We start from the raw sequence: 16,684 nt of genomic DNA, 5'->3' as shown, positions 1-16,684 counted from the left end.
CTTTGACCTCACACCAACGTCAGGATCTTGAATGATCAGAGAATCCAGCTGAGCTCTCGTGAAGCTGCTTCATTCAGTGTTTTACTGGTTGAATCTGTTCTTGTGGCAGAAATTCCATGTTTTGTGTTGTAGAAAGTTCTTAAAGCTACAGAATGCACGTGTCCCCTTCAGTTCAGATGAGTTATCTTTGGTCCTGCAGGGCGCTGCTGGAGCGGGACCGGCTCCTCGAGGGTCTGAGGCTGCAGCTCCAGACCAAAGAGAAGGAAGTGGACCATCTCTTCCAGAGGAACAGCTTCCTGGCCAGAGAGGTCCACTACCTGGGCGACGTGGTCCAGCACCTGAACCAGAACCTGGCTGAGCAGGAGGCCGGCCAGCAGGAGGCCCGAGAGAGGATCAGATCTCTCCTGAACCCTCACGCTCCTGCTGTCCCCCCCACCGGACCAGTCACCCAACCTGCTGTGGACCCAGAACATCTCCGCCGGCTGAGCCGCGTGACGCGTGAGCTCAACATCTCCAACAAGCAGCTCGGCTCCACGGTTCATCAGGCGATGGACGACATGAGGAACCGGCTGGAGCAGCTGAAGGGCGCCACGGGGGAGTTGGCCCAGGTGGAGCAGGAGGCGGCCGGGGAGGTGGAGGAGCTGCGGTCGCTCTACAGGAGGGAGGCGGGGGAAAGGAGGAGCCTTCACAACAAGCTTCTGGAGCTGCAGGGAAACATCCGGGTGTTCTGTCGCTGCAGGAGAAGCTCCGCCTCCAGCTCCTGCGTGGAGAGAACGGACGAACAGGAAGTGGTGGTCGTTCAGAAAGGAAGCAGGAAGAAGTTCCAGTTTGACAAAGTCTATTCTCAGAGCAGCTCGCAGGTATCAAACCCGCGGTCATCAGAACATCACAGATGGAGCTTGTTCTACCTTCATCCATCTTCTTCTTCGTCTTCTTCTTCTTCTTCTCGTTGCTTCTCGTCTGCAGCAGGAGGTGTTTGCAGGAGCTCTGCCGGTGTGGACGTCCTGCGTGGACGGATATAACGTCTGCATTCTGGCCTACGGACAATCCGGATCAGGGAAGACCTACACCATGATGGGGGGCAAGGAAAACCCTGGAGACTACATCAGGTCAGACACGAGGGGATGAGTGGAAAAGATTCAAAGAACAGAAGCAGCTGAATGGAACGTGGCCCTGGTGTAAAATGTCTACAGAGAGTTATTAACTGTGTGTGTGTGTCTGTGTGTGTGTGTGTGTGTGTGTGTGTGTGTGTGTGTGTGTGTGTTTCTAGGACTCGTGTGTGCGTCAGGCGACTCGCTGTGTCCTCACAGCTAAGCTAGTCGCTCTTCAGCTCCACTTCCTGAACCAGGGCTCAGACGTACGTGTCATCAACCTGCGACCTGCGGTGCTGCTGAACACGCTCGTCCAGCTGCCGCGATGCTACCAGGTCACTTCCTGTTCCTGCTTCACTGAAACACTTTCACAACCTTCAGTCTGTTGATGTTTAGAAAACACATTGTGTGAGTGTGGTGATGTGGTGACGCAGCGTGGAGTCTTCTGACCGTTAGAAGACTCTTGAGAAGTAAAGTGCACGATGTGGAAGGAGCCGCAGCTCCAACAGAAGTTGTGTGTTTTGTGCGGCAGGTGTTTGTGGTGTCGGAGGCGTACGGCGTCAGTCCCGACTGGGCCGAGGTTCTGTTCCAGAAGGTGATTCTGAAAGGAGACTTCGTTTACCTGGAGGAGCTGAAACGCCACCGCCCGCTGACCTCCAGCCTGTTCGAGGACATTTTCAAGAAGTGAGACGCCGACCTGGTCCTTCATGAGACGACCTTCTGACCTCAGCTCACGTTGTGTGTCTTTGTGGTTTCAGACTGGAGGGCGCTCCCAGCAGCGTCACTGTGCACGTGAAGCGCCTGCTGACGCACTGCGAGGACGTGTACAGCCGCTACAGACTGGCCTACCAGCAGAAACTGGACCACGTCACCAAAACCATGCTGCAGGACGCAAAGACGTCCAACTACCTGAACGACAGACTGGCCAGCTGATCCGCTGAGCCACTGGTCTGTCAAAGAAGAACTTTACAAAACTCATTGAGCAGATAGAAGTTTGATCTCTTATCTTCTGTGGAGATTAAAATCTGATGCTCTCAGTGAAACATCCCTGTTAGTTAATATTAAAAAGATGAAATGTTACAAGCTGAGAATCAACAGAAAACCTTCATGAAAACTTCTGTGAACATGTAAATTAAAGAGACTTTTTAAACGGCTCTGAATCGAATCTGTTCTTTGACGTCCAGCAGCTTCATGTCCACTGTCCACTTGTATTTGGTTTGTTTGGTTTTTATTAAACTGACTCGTGGACCCGTCGTCTCCAGACGTGAACGGTTCAGGTTGAACGAGGCCGAGCAGGAAGTCCTCCGTCAACTTCATCAACTTGGGATCAGAGCGATCGGCCTGTTTGGAGAAGATGTGGACATCACTACGATAGCTCTCTCTCTCTCTCTCGCTCTCTCTTCCCCCCCCTCTCTCTCTCTCTCCCCCCTCTCTCTCTCTCTGCCTCATGTAAACCTGAGTTGTTCTACATGTATTTATGTATTGCTGATCTACACTGATGAGATCTAGACCTCATACTTATTACAGTGGGTGGATTTGCTTGTAAATACCTGGTATGTGCATCTTATCAGTTCTGACATGTAACTAATAATTAATATTCAGGACGATGTATGAATGTGACCTGACGTGGCAGAGTTCTGCAGATGGAGTCACACATTCAGCTCCAACACAAAATATAACAACCTTCAAATCACAGGAGGAAAAATGGGTTAGGGTTAGCTTCATGTGAACACAACACACACACACACACACACACAGAGTCATGTGAATTCCAGTAACTGCAGAGAGGGGGAGGAGCCTCCAGTGAAAGTGAAAGTGTTCAGACTCGTTCTCACTTCAAGGTACCTTGGAGCAGACGGAGGAGACGTGAAGTCTGAGGCTGGTGAGTGTTCAGCTACATTTATATTATTCATTCATATTATTTTACAGTCAGTGTTTTTCACTGGATCCAGAGACAGATGTGAACAGCAGGTCTGGATCAAAGAGACTTCAAAGGACTAATTAACAGAGTTAATCCAACCGTTTTTAGCAAGTGTCCATTTTGTGACCTGCGTGAAACTATTTATCACGTTTTTACTGAGTGCAAGAGACTTTCAAGTTTCTTCACTCTTTTAACTGCGGTTTTTAGTGATTTTAACGTCACTTTTACTGAGAAGGTTTTTATCATGGGAGCTGCCTACAACAAAACAGATAAAGATAAGTGGCAAATCCTGAACCACCTCTCAGGTGAGGCCAAGATGGACATTTACATTAGTAGGAAGAACAGGGTAGAGAACAGAGACGGGCAGGAAGCGGGGGGGGGGTGTGGGTGGTAAACCTCTAAAGACTCCGACTCGAACTAATTTTTTACACAATGATATCTGATCTCGAGTCTTTTAAGAGAATTGTGTGTTTTAATGACATCCTCTGCACCGTCACCAACAATGAGCTGTCCTCTACACACTCTTTAACAGACTGAGTATTTTTACATCTTTGTGTATTTATTGAATAATGTTGTAAGCAAGTGTTTTGTAAAAATGAAGAATATGTAAATAAAGTGTTTGTGAAAAATCAAAATCCCTCTCTCTCTCTCTCTCTCTCTCTCTCTCTCTCTCTTTCTCTCTCTCTCCCTGTCTCTCTCTCTCTCTCTGTCTCTCTCTCTCTCTCTCCTCCTCTCTCTCTCCCCCTCTCTGTCTCTCTCTCTCTCTGCCTCATGTAAACTTGTAGTTGTTCTACATGTATTTATGTATTGCTGATCTACACTGATGAGATCTAGACCTCATACTTATTACAGTGGGTGGATTTGCTTGTAAATACCTGGTATGTTCATCTTATCAGTTCTGACATGTAACTAATAATTAATATTCACGATGATGTATAAATGTGACCTGACGTGGCAGAGTTCTGCAGATGGAGTCACACATTCAGCTCCAACACCAAATATGACAACCTTCAGATCACAGGAGGAAACATGGGTTAGGTTCAGCTTCATGTGAACACAACACACACACACACACATACACACACACACACACACAGTCACACACACAGTCACACCCAGAGTCATGTGATTTCCAGTACCTGCAGAGAGGGGGAGGAGCCTCCAGTGAAAGTGTTCAGACTGGTTCTCACTTCAAGGAGCAGACGGAGGAGACGTGAAGTCTGAGGCTGGTGAGTGTTCAGCTACATTTATATTATTCATTCATATTATTTCACTGTCACTGACTCTGGGTCAGTTTTCTACTCATGGACTTTAGAGAGAAGAAGATTCAGGATGAACTTCTGTCAGTAAATCAACAGTTTGACTCGACGCTGTGATTGGCTGAGTCCAACACATTAAACCTTCAACTGTCTCAGGTTAAAGAAACACTGAGTTTACCACCTGGCTTCATTGTGTGTGTTTGAGCTCACAGTGTTTTTCCTCTCAGACTGAAGATGAGTGTTTATGAGGAGGAAGAGGACAGAGCAGAGTCTCCAGGGTTCAGCTGTCTGTCTCTGAAGAGTGACATGTCCATGGAACCTCCTATATTCTTCAGTAATGAACCTGGACCCTCAACCACAAAGTAAGAGACCTGCTACAAACATGTGAAGCTCCAAACTGAATCCTCACAGAATGAACCAGTGAATGATGTGTTCTGAATAAAAACATGTTTGTGTTTGCAGAGGTCAGGACCACAGACTGAGAGCAGAGTCTCCAGGGTCCAGCTGTCTGTCTCTGAAGAGTGACTGGTCCATGTTTGAGCCTCTGAACTTCAGTAAAGAACCTGGACCCTCACACACAGAGTAAGAGACTGTTTCTACTGGGACCTGCTCTGAAGAGGATCTAGTTTCCTCTAGTGTGGCCCCTGCATTAGGACACAGCTTCATTGAAGTTGGTGACTAATCTCTCAGAATCACTCAAAGAGCTCAGACCTCCACCAAGAACCAACACGCTCCTTATGAAACCACTTTGAAATCCACTAGAGACTCATTTTGATTTGGATCTGCACCAAATTCCACACACTGGTAAACATCAGTCCTCTGAACATGTCTGTGAAAGAGGACCCCCCCCCCCCCCCGATCTGGTTCACAGACCACAACCTTCCACCAAGTTCACTGGTAATCTGTTGTTTTTTATAATCCCACTAACGAACCAACCAACACACAAACATACTGGGTGAACACAAAACCTCCTTGACAGAAGTGATGACATCCTGTGACTGTGACATGTGAGTTATCAGGACATGTCTTCACAGGGAGAGGAAGAGGAGTCATGTTTCTGAGGAGGAGCAGTCGTCCTGCTGTGCTTCGTGTCAGGACGTCCTGAAGGATCCAGTCTCCACCAGCTGTGGACACTGGTTCTGCAGACAGTGCATCACCTCATACTGGGACCAGTCTGGTTCTTCAGGAGACTCCTCCTGTCCCCAGTGTGGACAAAGATCCAGAACAGGAGCTGGAGGTCAGACAGCCGGTCAGAGCAGCACTGTACATGTGTCTGCTGATGTCTTCACTTCTGACAACAGCACATGTGGTTTTATTTTGTTCCTTCATACAGCATCAACATTTAACATCGTTAGAAAAGCACAAAGTTAAAAAGCTTTTATTTTCTGTAGTTTTTCTGTATCTGATGAAAACAATCAGCAGATTCTCAGATTCTCTGTCTCTCACATTGTTTCTTGTCTTTCAGCAGATCGTGGTCTGCAGGAGGTTTCAGATGAACATAAGCTCAGTGTGAGGAGGAGATGTGAACATGTGACTGAAGGAAGTGATGCAACAGGAAGTAGAACCCTCCTCAACAGGATCTACACTGAGCTCTACATCACAGAGGGACAGAGTGAAGAGGTTAATACTCAACATGAGGTGAGGCAGCTTGAGAAGGCTTCCAAGATGAAGATCCTCCAGGACACTCCCATCAAGGTCCACGACATCTTTAAAGCCTCCACTGACCAGCAGAGCAGCATCAGAGTCGTCCTGACCAACGGCGTCGCTGGCGTTGGAAAAACCTTCTCGGTGCAGAAGTTCACTCTGGACTGGGCAGAGGGTTTAGAGAACCAGGATGTGGGTCTGCTGGCTGTGCTTTCGTTCAGGGAGCTGAACCTGGTGAAGGACCAGCAGCACAGTCTTCTCACGCTGCTCCATGTTTTCCATCCAGCGTTACAGAAGCTCACTGCAGAGACGCTCGCTGTCTGTAAACCTTTGTTCATCTTTGACGGCCTGGATGAAAGCAGACCTTCTCTGGACTTCAACCACAGGGAGCTTGTGTCTGAGGTCACACAGAGGTCATCAGTCAACGTGCTGCTGACAAACCTCATCCGGGGGAATCTGCTTCCCTCGGCTCTCGTCTGGATAACCTCCAGACCTGCGGCGGCCAATCAGATCCCTCCTGCATGTGTTGACAGGGTCACAGAAGTACGAGGCTTCACTGAGGCCCACAAGGAGGAGTACTTCAGGAGGAGGTTCAGTGATGAAGAGCTGTGCAGCAGAATCATCTCACACATCAAGACGTCCAGGAGCCTCCACATCATGTGTCAAATCCCAGTCTTCTGCTGGATCAGTGCTACAGTTCTGGAGCACATGTTGACCACAGACCAGAGAGGAGAGCTGCCCAAGACCCTGACTGACCTGTACTCACACTTCCTGCTGGTTCAGACAAAGAGGAAGAACAACAAGTACGGTGAGGGACATGAGACGACTCCACAGCAGCTGACGGAGGCTGACAGGGACGTTCTCCTGAAGCTGGGGAGGCTGGCACTTAAACATCTGGAGGAAGGAAACATCATGTTCTACCAAGAAGACCTGGAGCAGTGTGGTCTTAATGTCACAGAGGCCTCGGTGTACTCAGGAGTTTGTACTGAGATCTTCAGAAGAGAGTGTGTGATCTTCCAGAAATCAGTCTACTGCTTTGTTCATCTGAGCGTTCAGGAGTTTCTGGCTGCAGTCTACATGTTCCACTGTTACACCGAGAGGAACACAGAAGAACTTAACAACTTATTGGGAACATATGGGAACAGAGACAGAACCTTTTCCCTGGATGACCTCCTGAAGAGAACCATGGAGAAATCCCTCACCAGTAGAAATGGTCATCTGGACCTGTTTGTTCGCTTCCTTCACGGCCTCAGTCTGGAGTCCAACCAGAGAGTCTTAGGAGGCCTGCTAGGTCAGAGAGAGAACAATCCAAAGTTCATCCAGAGAGTCTTAGGAGGCCTGCTGGGTCGGAGAGAGAACAATCCAGAGATCATCCAGAGAATCATCTACAACCTGAAGAAGATGAAGAGTGATGACATTTCTCCTGACAGAAGCATCAACATCTTCCACTGTCTGACTGAGATGAACGACCACTCAGTTCATCAGCAGATGAAACAGTTCCTGACGTCAGAGAACAGATCAAAGGAGAAACTCTCTGAGATCCACTGCTCAGCTCTGGCCTACATGCTGCAGATGTCAGAGGAGGTTCTGGATGAGTTGAACCTGAGGGAGTTCAACACAACAGACCAGGGTCGACTGAGACTGATCCCAGCTGTGAGGAACTGCAGGAAGGCTCTGTGAGTCCAGACATGATCAATAACATGTTCAATCAGTGGAGATGAGTCGTTCTTCAAATACACACATACGACCATGTGGGGTGCAAGGGAGATTATTGTACATTCTGTGTATATATATCTATATAGATATAGATATCTATATATCTATATAGATATCTATATCTATCTGAGCAAGTAGCTAGCACAGTGTTTGTCCTCCACCTCCAACCAGTGCAGTGTCCGTCCCTCCAGGTTCCTGACATGTTGACTTAACAACAATATGAGGTCACTGTGACCTTTGACCACTGAAATCTAATCAGTTTGTCTTTGAGTCAAAATGTGAAGAAATCCCCTGAAGACAGACTTGAGACATCATGTTCAAGAGGTCATGAACATGTTCTGTAACCTTGACCTTTGACCTCTGACCACCTGAATGTAATGAGTTCCTCTGTTAGTCTGAATGAACGCTTGAACCAAATCTGAAAGGATTCTCTTGAGGAGTTTTTAACAAGGAGGGGATTTACCAGGGTGAGGGTCACATGATCACGTTTTGTATGAATGTTGTGTTTTCTGATTTAATTCTCACAGATTTGATATTTTCTTTAATTACAGACTCTATGGTTGTGGACTCTCAAAGACTCACTGGGAAGTCGTGGCCTCAGCTCTGAAGTCAGACCCCTCACATCTGAGAGAACTGGATCTGAGTAGAAACAAGCTGCAGGATTCAGGAGTGAAGCTGCTGTGTTCTGGACTGGAGAGTCCAAACTGTCGACTGGAGACTCTGAGGTCCATAAATCCTTCTTCACTTTTCAGACTTTCTTTCTTATTGGGTCATTATTAATTTAAATTGTCTCAGTTCTGCTCTGCTCACTGTCCCTCAGTCATCTGTCACTCACCCAGCCTGTCAGTCACGTCCACCTCATCAACTCCATTCACCTGCACTCACCTGCTCCTGATCACTAAGAAAGTGTCAGTAAATAACATGTGGACTGAGGCCGAGCACTCGTCCTCCTCAGGTTTTCAAAATAAGACACATTCTTATTGACACACGTTGGACAGTTGATAATTATAGAAACAAACAGGAAGTGACATCAGGAGCCATCCCTACTTTAAACAGTGTTTAATTACACAAACCTGCTCAGTGACCAACACACAGAGAAGAAGCTGATGAATGAAACAATGGTCCAACATGTCTGATCTGATATTTATCTTCAGGTCACAGACTGGACTGAGGTCAGCAGCATGTTGAGAGTCTGTGTTGACATGATGACGATCCACAACAACAGGAGGACACATTCTAATATTCATATTTCTTTATCCAGGTTGTGGAGCTGCAGTCTGTCAGAGATCAGCTGTTCTTCTCTAGCTTCAGCTCTGAGGTCAAACCCCTCTCATCTGAGAGAACTGGATCTGAGTATCAACTACCTGAAGGACTCAGCAGTGAAGGAGCTGTGTGGTTTTCTACAGAGTCCAACCTGTCGACTGGAGACTCTGAGGTCAGTTCACTGACTGACTTTTAAATTAACTGACTTTTAGATCTCATATCTATAAAAACGCATTTATACATAATTTATCATTTCATTCTAATTAAACATAATTCCTCTTCATACATAACTTGAATCCATTCATTAATCAATATGTGACATTTTAAATATTCAGCCACTTGTTAAAACACTAAGTTTAGTTCTGGATTTCCTAAACTGATCTGCAGGACAGAGACCGGGTCCAAATAATCTATTTGTACTGAATCAGGACTCGTTTTTAGTCCAACATGTCTGATTTCATATTTATCTTTTATGTTATGAGTCTGTGCTGACATGAATATGTGTCTGTTATTTTTACACATTAACTCAGTTTAATTTACAGTTAAGTTTTATTCTTTATCCAGGTTGAGGTACTGCAGACTGTCAGACATCAGCTGTTGTGGACACGTGATTCAGGACTTTGTTTGAGGTTCTTTATTCACCTGCTGAAACCAACAAAATTCGCTGTGAAAACCTTTTTCTCCGTTCAAAAATCCTCAGTGAGACGAAAATTCACTGCTTACTTTTCTTACAGTACATAAAACACAGTATACACACCCTTATCAATTACATAAACTACACACACCAGTAACATATTGTTGGGCAATCAGTTATTAAATCAAAAAGGAAACCCACATACCTGCAGAAACCAACAAAATTCGCTGTGAAAATCTTTTTCTCAGTTCAAAAATCGACAAAATAGAATAAATTTACTTCAAAGGCTGCCAAAATAATTGGCGCGAGAACGAATTGGCGGCCGCATTACATCTCTGTGGACGTTAAATTACGTTAATTTACAGCATTTTGCAAAAAATATAAACACTCAAAACAACAGCGCAATGTACTTATATATACAACATGAAATTTACACCGGTCATTTATCAAAGAAAACCATAAAACAGCACGGAGCTTATCCACAGGTGACTTACCCTCAGGGAGACAAAAATATACTGAGGGAAAGAAGAGCCGACAGGAAGTAAGAACTTCGGGGAGCACAAAAGGTGGTGCACAGCAACATCACTTCCGCAGGTAGTGTTAACAAAATAAAATAATAACAAAATAAAATTCACAAATACAAATTATAAATAAAAATAAATACAGTACATTCTTAACTCTGTCACATATATATGAGAACAACTAGATCAGATATAGAGTCAAAGGTCACTGTGACCTTTGACATTTGACCACTGAAATCTAATCAGTTTCTCTTTGAGTCAAAATGTGAAGAAATTCCCTGAAGACAGACTTGAGACATCATGTTCAAGAGGCCATGAACATGTTCTGGGACCTTGACCTTTGACCTCTGACCACCTGAATCTAATGAGTTCCTCTGTTAGTCTGAATGAACGCTTGAACCAAATCTGAAAGGATTCGCTTGAGGAGTCTTTAACAAAGAGGGGATTTACCAGGGTGAGGGTCACATGATCACGTTTTGTATGAATGTTGTGTTTTCTGATTTAATTCTCACAGATTTGATATTTTCTTTAATTACAGACTCTGTGGTTGTCGACTCTCAGAGACTCACTGTGAAGTCGTGGCCTCAGCTCTGAAGTCAGACCCCTCACATCTGAGAGAACTGGATCTGAGTCACAACAAGCTGCAGGATTCAGGAGTGAAGCTGCTGTGTTCTGGACTGGAGAGTCCAAACTGTCGACTGGAGACTCTGAGGTCCTTAAATCCTTCTTCACTTTTCAGACTTTCTTTCTTATTGGGTCATTATTTATTTAACTTGTCTCAGTTCTGCTCTGCTCACTGTCCCTCAGTCATCTGTCACTCACCCAGCCTGTCAGTCACGTCCACCTCATCAACTCCATTCACCTGCACTCACCTGCTCCTGATCACTAAGAAAGTGTCAGTAAATAACATGTGGACTGAGGCCGAGCACTCGTCCTCCTCAGGTTTTCAAAATAAGACACATTCTTATTGAAACACGTTGGACAGTTGATAAGTATAAAAACAAACAGGAAGTGACATCAGGAGCCATCCCTACTTTAAACAGTGTTTAATTACACAAACCTGCTCAGTGACCAACACACAGAGAAGAAGCTGATGAATGAAACAATGGTCCAACATGTCTGATCTGATATTTATCTTCAGGTCACAGACTGGACTGAGGTCAGCAGCATGTTGAGAGTCTGTGTTGACATGATGACGATCCACAACAACAGGAGGACACATTCTAATATTCATATTTCTTTATCCAGGTTGTGGAGCTGCAGTCTGTCAGAGATCAGCTGTTGTTCTCTGGCTTCAGCTCTGAGGTCAAACCCCTCTCATCTGAGAGAACTGGATCTGAGTCACAACTACCTGAAGGACTCAGGAGTGAAGGAGCTGTGTGGTTTTCTACAGAGTCCAACCTGTCGACTGGAGACTCTGAGGTCAGTTCACTGACTGACTTTTAAATTAACTGACTTTTACATCTCATATCTATAAAAACGCATTTATACATAATTTATCATTTCATTCTAATTAAACATAATTCCTCTTCATACATAACTTGAATCCATTCATTAATCAATATGTGACATTTTAAATATTCAGCCACTTGTTAAAACACTAAGTTTAGTTCTGGATTTCCTAAACTGATCTGCAGGACAGAGACCGGGTCCAAATAATCTATTTGTACTGAATCAGGACTCGTTTTTAGTCCAACATGTCTGATTTCATATTTATCTTTTATGTTATGAGTCTGTGCTGACATGAATATGTGTCTGTTATTTTTACACATTAACTCAGTTTAATTTACAGTTAAGTTGTATTCTTTATCCAGGTTGAGGTACTGCAGACTGTCAGACATCAGCTGTTGTGGACACGTGATTCAGGACTTTGTTTGAGGTTCTTTATTCAGCTGCTGAAACCAACAAAATTCGCTGTGAAAACCTTTTTCTCCGTTCAAAAATCCTCAGTGAGACGAAAATTCACTGCTTACTTTTCTTACAGTACATAAAACACAGTATACACACCCTTATCAATTACATAAACTACACACACCAGTAACATATTGTTGGGCAATCAGTTATTAAATCAAAAAGGAAACCCACATACCTGCAGAAACCAACAAAATTCGCTGTGAAAATCTTTTTCTCAGTTCAAAAATCGACAAAATAGAATAAATTTACTTCAAAGGCTGCCAAAATAATTGGCGCGAGAACGAATTGGCGGCCGCATTACATCTCTGTGGACGTTAAATTACGTTAATTTACAGCATTTTGCAAAAAATATAAACACTCAAAACAACAGCGCAATGTACTTATATATACAACATGAAATTTACACCGGTCATTTATCAAAGAAAACCATAAAACAGCACGGAGCTTATCCACAGGTGACTTACCCTCAGGGAGACAAAAATATACTGAGGGAAAGAAGAGCCGACAGGAAGTAAGAACTTCGGGGAGCACAAAAGGTGGTGCACAGCAACATCACTTCCGCAGGTAGTGTTAACAAAATAAAATAATAACAAAATAAAATTCACAAATACAAATTATAAATAAAAATAAATACAGTACATTCTTAACTCTGTCACATATATATGAGAACAACTAGATCAGATATAGAGTCAAAGGTCACTGTGACCTTTGACATTTGACCACTGAAATCTAATCAGTTTCTCTTTGAGTCAAAATGTGAAGAAATTCCCTGAAGACAGACTTGAGACATCATGTTCAAGAGGCCATGAACATGTTCTGGGACCTTGACCTTTGACCTCTGACCACCTGAATCTAATGAGTTCCTCTGTTAGTCTGAATGAACGCTTGAACCAAATCTGAAAGGATTCTCTTGAGGAGTTTTTAACAAAGAGGGGATTTACCAGGGTGAGGGTCACATGATCACGTTTTGTATGAATGTTGTGTTTTCTGATTTAATTCTCACAGATTTGATATTTTTTTTAATTACAGACTCGGTGGTTGTGGACTCTCAGAGACTCACTGTGAAGTCGTGGCCTCAGCTCTGAAGTCAGACCCCTCACATCTGAGAGAACTGGATCTGAGTCACAACAAGCTGCAGGATTCAGGAGTGAAGCTGCTGTGTTCTGGACTGGAGAGTCCAAACTGTCGACTGGAGACTCTGAGGTCCTTAAATCCTTCTTCACTTTTCAGACTTTCTTTCTTATTGGGTCATTATTTATTTAAATTGTCTCAGTTCTGCTCTGCTCACTGTCCCTCAGTCATCTGTCACTCACCCAGCCTGTCAGTCACGTCCACCTCATCAACTCCATTCACCTGCACTCACCTGCTCCTGATCACTAAGAAAGTGTCAGTAAATAACATGTGGACTGAGGCCGAGCACTCGTCCTCCTCAGGTTTTCAAAATAAGACACATTCTTATTGAAACACGTTGGACAGTTGATAAGTATAAAAACAAACAGGAAGTGACATCAGGAGCCATCCCTACTTTAAACAGTGTTTAATTACACAAACCTGCTCAGTGACCAACACACAGAGAAGAAGCTGATGAATGAAACAATGGTCCAACATGTCTGATCTGATATTTATCTTCAGGTCACAGACTGGACTGAGGTCAGCAGCATGTTGAGAGTCTGTGTTGACATGATGACGATCCACAACAACAGGAGGACACATTCTAATATTCATATTTCTTTATCCAGGTTTGTGGACTGCAGTCTGTCAGAGATCAGCTGTTGTTCTCTGGCTTCAGCTCTGAGGTCAAACCCCTCTCATCTGAGAGAACTGGATCTGAGTCACAACGACCTGCAGGACTCAGCAGTGAAGGAGCTGTGTGGTTTTCTACAGAGTCCAACCTGTCGACTGGAGACTCTGAGGTCAGTTCACTGACTGACTTTTAAATTAACTGACTTTTACATCTCATATCTATAAAAACGCATTTATACATAATTTATCATTTCATTCTAATTAAACATAATTCCTCTTCATACATAACTTGAATCCATTCATTAATCAATATGTGACATTTTAAATATTCAGCCACTTGTTAAAACACTAAGTTTAGTTCTGGATTTCCTAAACTGATCTGCAGGACAGAGACCGGGTCCAAATAATCTATTTGTACTGAATCAGGACTCGTTTTTAGTCCAACATGTCTGATTTCATATTTATCTTTTATGTTATGAGTCTGTGCTGACATGAATATGTGTCTGTTATTTTTACACATTAACTCAGTTTAATTTACAGTTAAGTTGTATTCTTTATCCAGGTTGAGGTACTGCAGACTGTCAGACATCAGCTGTTGTGGACACGTGATTCAGGACTTTGTTTGAGGTTCTTTATTCAGCTGCTGAAACCAACAAAATTCGCTGTGAAAACCTTTTTCTCCGTTCAAAAATCCTCAGTGAGACGAAAATTCACTGCTTACTTTTCTTACAGTACATAAAACACAGTATACACACCCTTATCAATTACATAAACTACACACACCAGTAACATATTGTTGGGCAATCAGTTATTAAATCAAAAAGGAAACCCACATACCTGCAGAAACCAACAAAATTCGCTGTGAAAATCTTTTTCTCAGTTCAAAAATCGACAAAATAGAATAAATTTACTTCAAAGGCTGCCAAAATAATTGGCGCGAAAACGAATTGGCGGCCGCATTACATCTCTGTGGACGTTAAATTACGTTAATTTACAGCATTTGGCAAAAAATATAAACACTCAAAACAACAGCGCAATGTACTTATATATACAACATGAAATTTACACCGGTCATTTATCAAAGAAAACCAAAAAACAGCACAGAGCTTATCCACAGGTGACTTACCCTCAGGGAGACAAAAATATACTGAGGGAAAGAAGAGCCGACAGGAAGTAAGAACTTCGGGGAGCACAAAAGGTGGTGCACAGCAACATCACTTCCGCAGGTAGTGTTAACAAAATAAAATAATAACAAAATAAAATTCACAAATACAAATTATAAATAAAAATAAATACAGTACATTCTTAACTCTGTCACATATATATGAGAACAACTAGATCAGATATAGAGTCAAAGGTCACTGTGACCTTTGACATTTGACCACTGAAATCTAATCAGTTTCTCTTTGAGTCAAAATGTGAAGAAATCCCCTGAAGACAGACTTGAGATATCATGTTCAAGAGGCCATGAACATGTTCTGTGACCTTGACCTTTGACCTCTGACCACCTGAATCTAATGAGTTCCTCTGTTAGTCTGAATGAACGCTTGAACCAAATCTGAAAGGATTCTCCTGAGGAGTTTTTAACAAAGAGGGGATTTACCAGGGTGAGGGTCACATGATCATGTTTTGTATGAATGTTGTGTTTTCTGATTTAATTTTCACAGATTTGATATTTTTTTTAATTACAGACTTGGTCATTGTGAACTCTCAGAGACTCACTGTGAAGTCGTGGCCTCAGCTCTGAAGTCAGACCCCTCACATCTGAGAGAACTGGATCTGAGCTCCAACAAGCTGCAGGATTCAGGAGTGAAGCTGCTGTGTTCTGGACTGGAGAGTCCAAACTGTCGACTGGAGACTCTGAGGTCCTTAAATCCTTCTTCACTTTTCAGACTTTCTTTCTTATTGAGTCATCATTTATTTAAATTGTCTCAGTTCTGCTCTGCTCACTGTCCCTCAGTCATCTGTCACTCACCCAGCCTGTCAGTCACGTCCACCTCATCAACTCCATTCACCTGCACTCACCTGCTCCTGATCACTAAGAAAGTGTCAGTAAATAACATGTGGACTGAGGCAGAGCACTCGTCCTCCTCAGGTTTTCAAAATAAGACACATTCATATTGAAACAAGTTGGACAGTTGATAAGTATAGAAACAAACAGGAAGTGACATCAGGAGCCATCCCTACTTTAAACAGTGTTTAATTACACAAACCTGCTCAGTGACCAACACACAGAGAAGAAGCTGATGAATGAAACAATGGTCCAACATGTCTGATCTGATATTTATCTTCAGGTCACAGACTGGACTGAGGTCAGCAGCATGTTGAGAGTCTGTGTTGACATGATGACGATCCACAACAACAGGAGGACACATTCTAATATTCATATTTCTTTATCCAGGTTGTTGAACTGCAGTCTGACAGAGATCAGCTGTTGTTCTCTGGCTTCAGCTCTGAGGTCAAACCCCTCTCATCTGAGAGAACTGGATCTGAGCTACAACAACCTGAAGATCTCAGCAGTGAAGGAGCTTCTTGATCTACAGCAGAGTCCAACCTGTCGACTGGAGACTCTGTGGTCAGTAGATGGTTGGAGTCAGTCCACGCTGCTTTCATCAGTATGTTACTAAACACAGTCAGTGTCACAGATCCAGGGTCTGTGCTACCAAGCAGGATTTGTGGTTATCAGGTTAACTTCAGGTTTAGTTTTTTCAGTTCTACGAAGCTCGTCCACTTCTTAACCAGGTCAATCACCATGGTAACTTCTGATGACAGCTAACCTGCTCCAGGTTAAGTTGGAGATCAACCAGTATAGAAGCTCCGCCCACTGACCACAGTGACTCTACACTGTTGTGTGGTGCACACTCTCCTTAAAGGGACGGATAAGGGAAGTTTAAATCAACGTCTGGTTGGTTCAGTTGATCTCTAACTCACCCAGAACATCTCAATGTCTCCAGACTCATCCTGTCACCAAAACAGCA

The 16,684-nt window shown here is 43.6% G+C and overlaps 2 protein-coding genes across 17 annotated transcripts in view; both read left to right on the top strand.

Annotated features, from left to right (window-relative positions):
- Positions 1–16,684, top strand: part of LOC128444272 (NACHT, LRR and PYD domains-containing protein 12-like) — a 38,440-nt gene that overhangs the window by 19,227 nt on the left and 2,529 nt on the right. For 3 of the 16 annotated variants that reach the window (XM_053426650.1, XM_053426646.1, XM_053426648.1), the window contains 11 exons: positions 4,734–4,853; positions 5,306–5,508; positions 5,737–7,591; positions 8,183–8,356; positions 8,893–9,066; positions 10,588–10,761; positions 11,298–11,471; positions 12,993–13,166; positions 13,703–13,876; positions 15,398–15,571; positions 16,108–16,281. In XM_053426650.1, coding sequence (XP_053282625.1) covers positions 4,734–4,853; positions 5,306–5,508; positions 5,737–7,591; positions 8,183–8,356; positions 8,893–9,066; positions 10,588–10,761; positions 11,298–11,471; positions 12,993–13,166; positions 13,703–13,876; positions 15,398–15,571; positions 16,108–16,281 — 3,570 coding nt within the window. Of the gene's footprint in view, positions 1–4,498; positions 4,634–4,733; positions 4,854–5,305; positions 5,509–5,736; positions 7,592–8,182; positions 8,357–8,892; positions 9,067–10,587; positions 10,762–11,297; positions 11,472–11,863; positions 12,909–12,992; positions 13,167–13,702; positions 13,877–14,268; positions 15,371–15,397; positions 15,572–16,107; positions 16,282–16,684 lie in introns of those variants that run through there. The other 13 variants (XM_053426658.1, XM_053426657.1, XM_053426651.1 and 10 more) reach the window with 12 other exon arrangements.
- The window catches only part of LOC128444281 (NLR family CARD domain-containing protein 3-like), a 32,446-nt gene continuing 18,646 nt past the window's right edge, over positions 2,885–16,684 (top strand). The window contains exons 1-2 of the mRNA XM_053426677.1: positions 2,885–2,973; positions 4,149–4,427. The gene's annotated coding sequence lies outside the window, so the exon portion shown is untranslated. The remainder of the gene's footprint in view (positions 2,974–4,148; positions 4,428–16,684) is intronic.

This window comes from Pleuronectes platessa, chromosome 7 (assembly GCF_947347685.1).
Source record: "Pleuronectes platessa chromosome 7, fPlePla1.1, whole genome shotgun sequence".
Lineage (NCBI taxonomy): Eukaryota > Metazoa > Chordata > Actinopteri > Pleuronectiformes > Pleuronectidae > Pleuronectes > Pleuronectes platessa.
The sequence above is the reverse complement of the archived record's forward strand: the minus strand, read 5'-3'. Positions and strand labels throughout refer to the sequence as shown.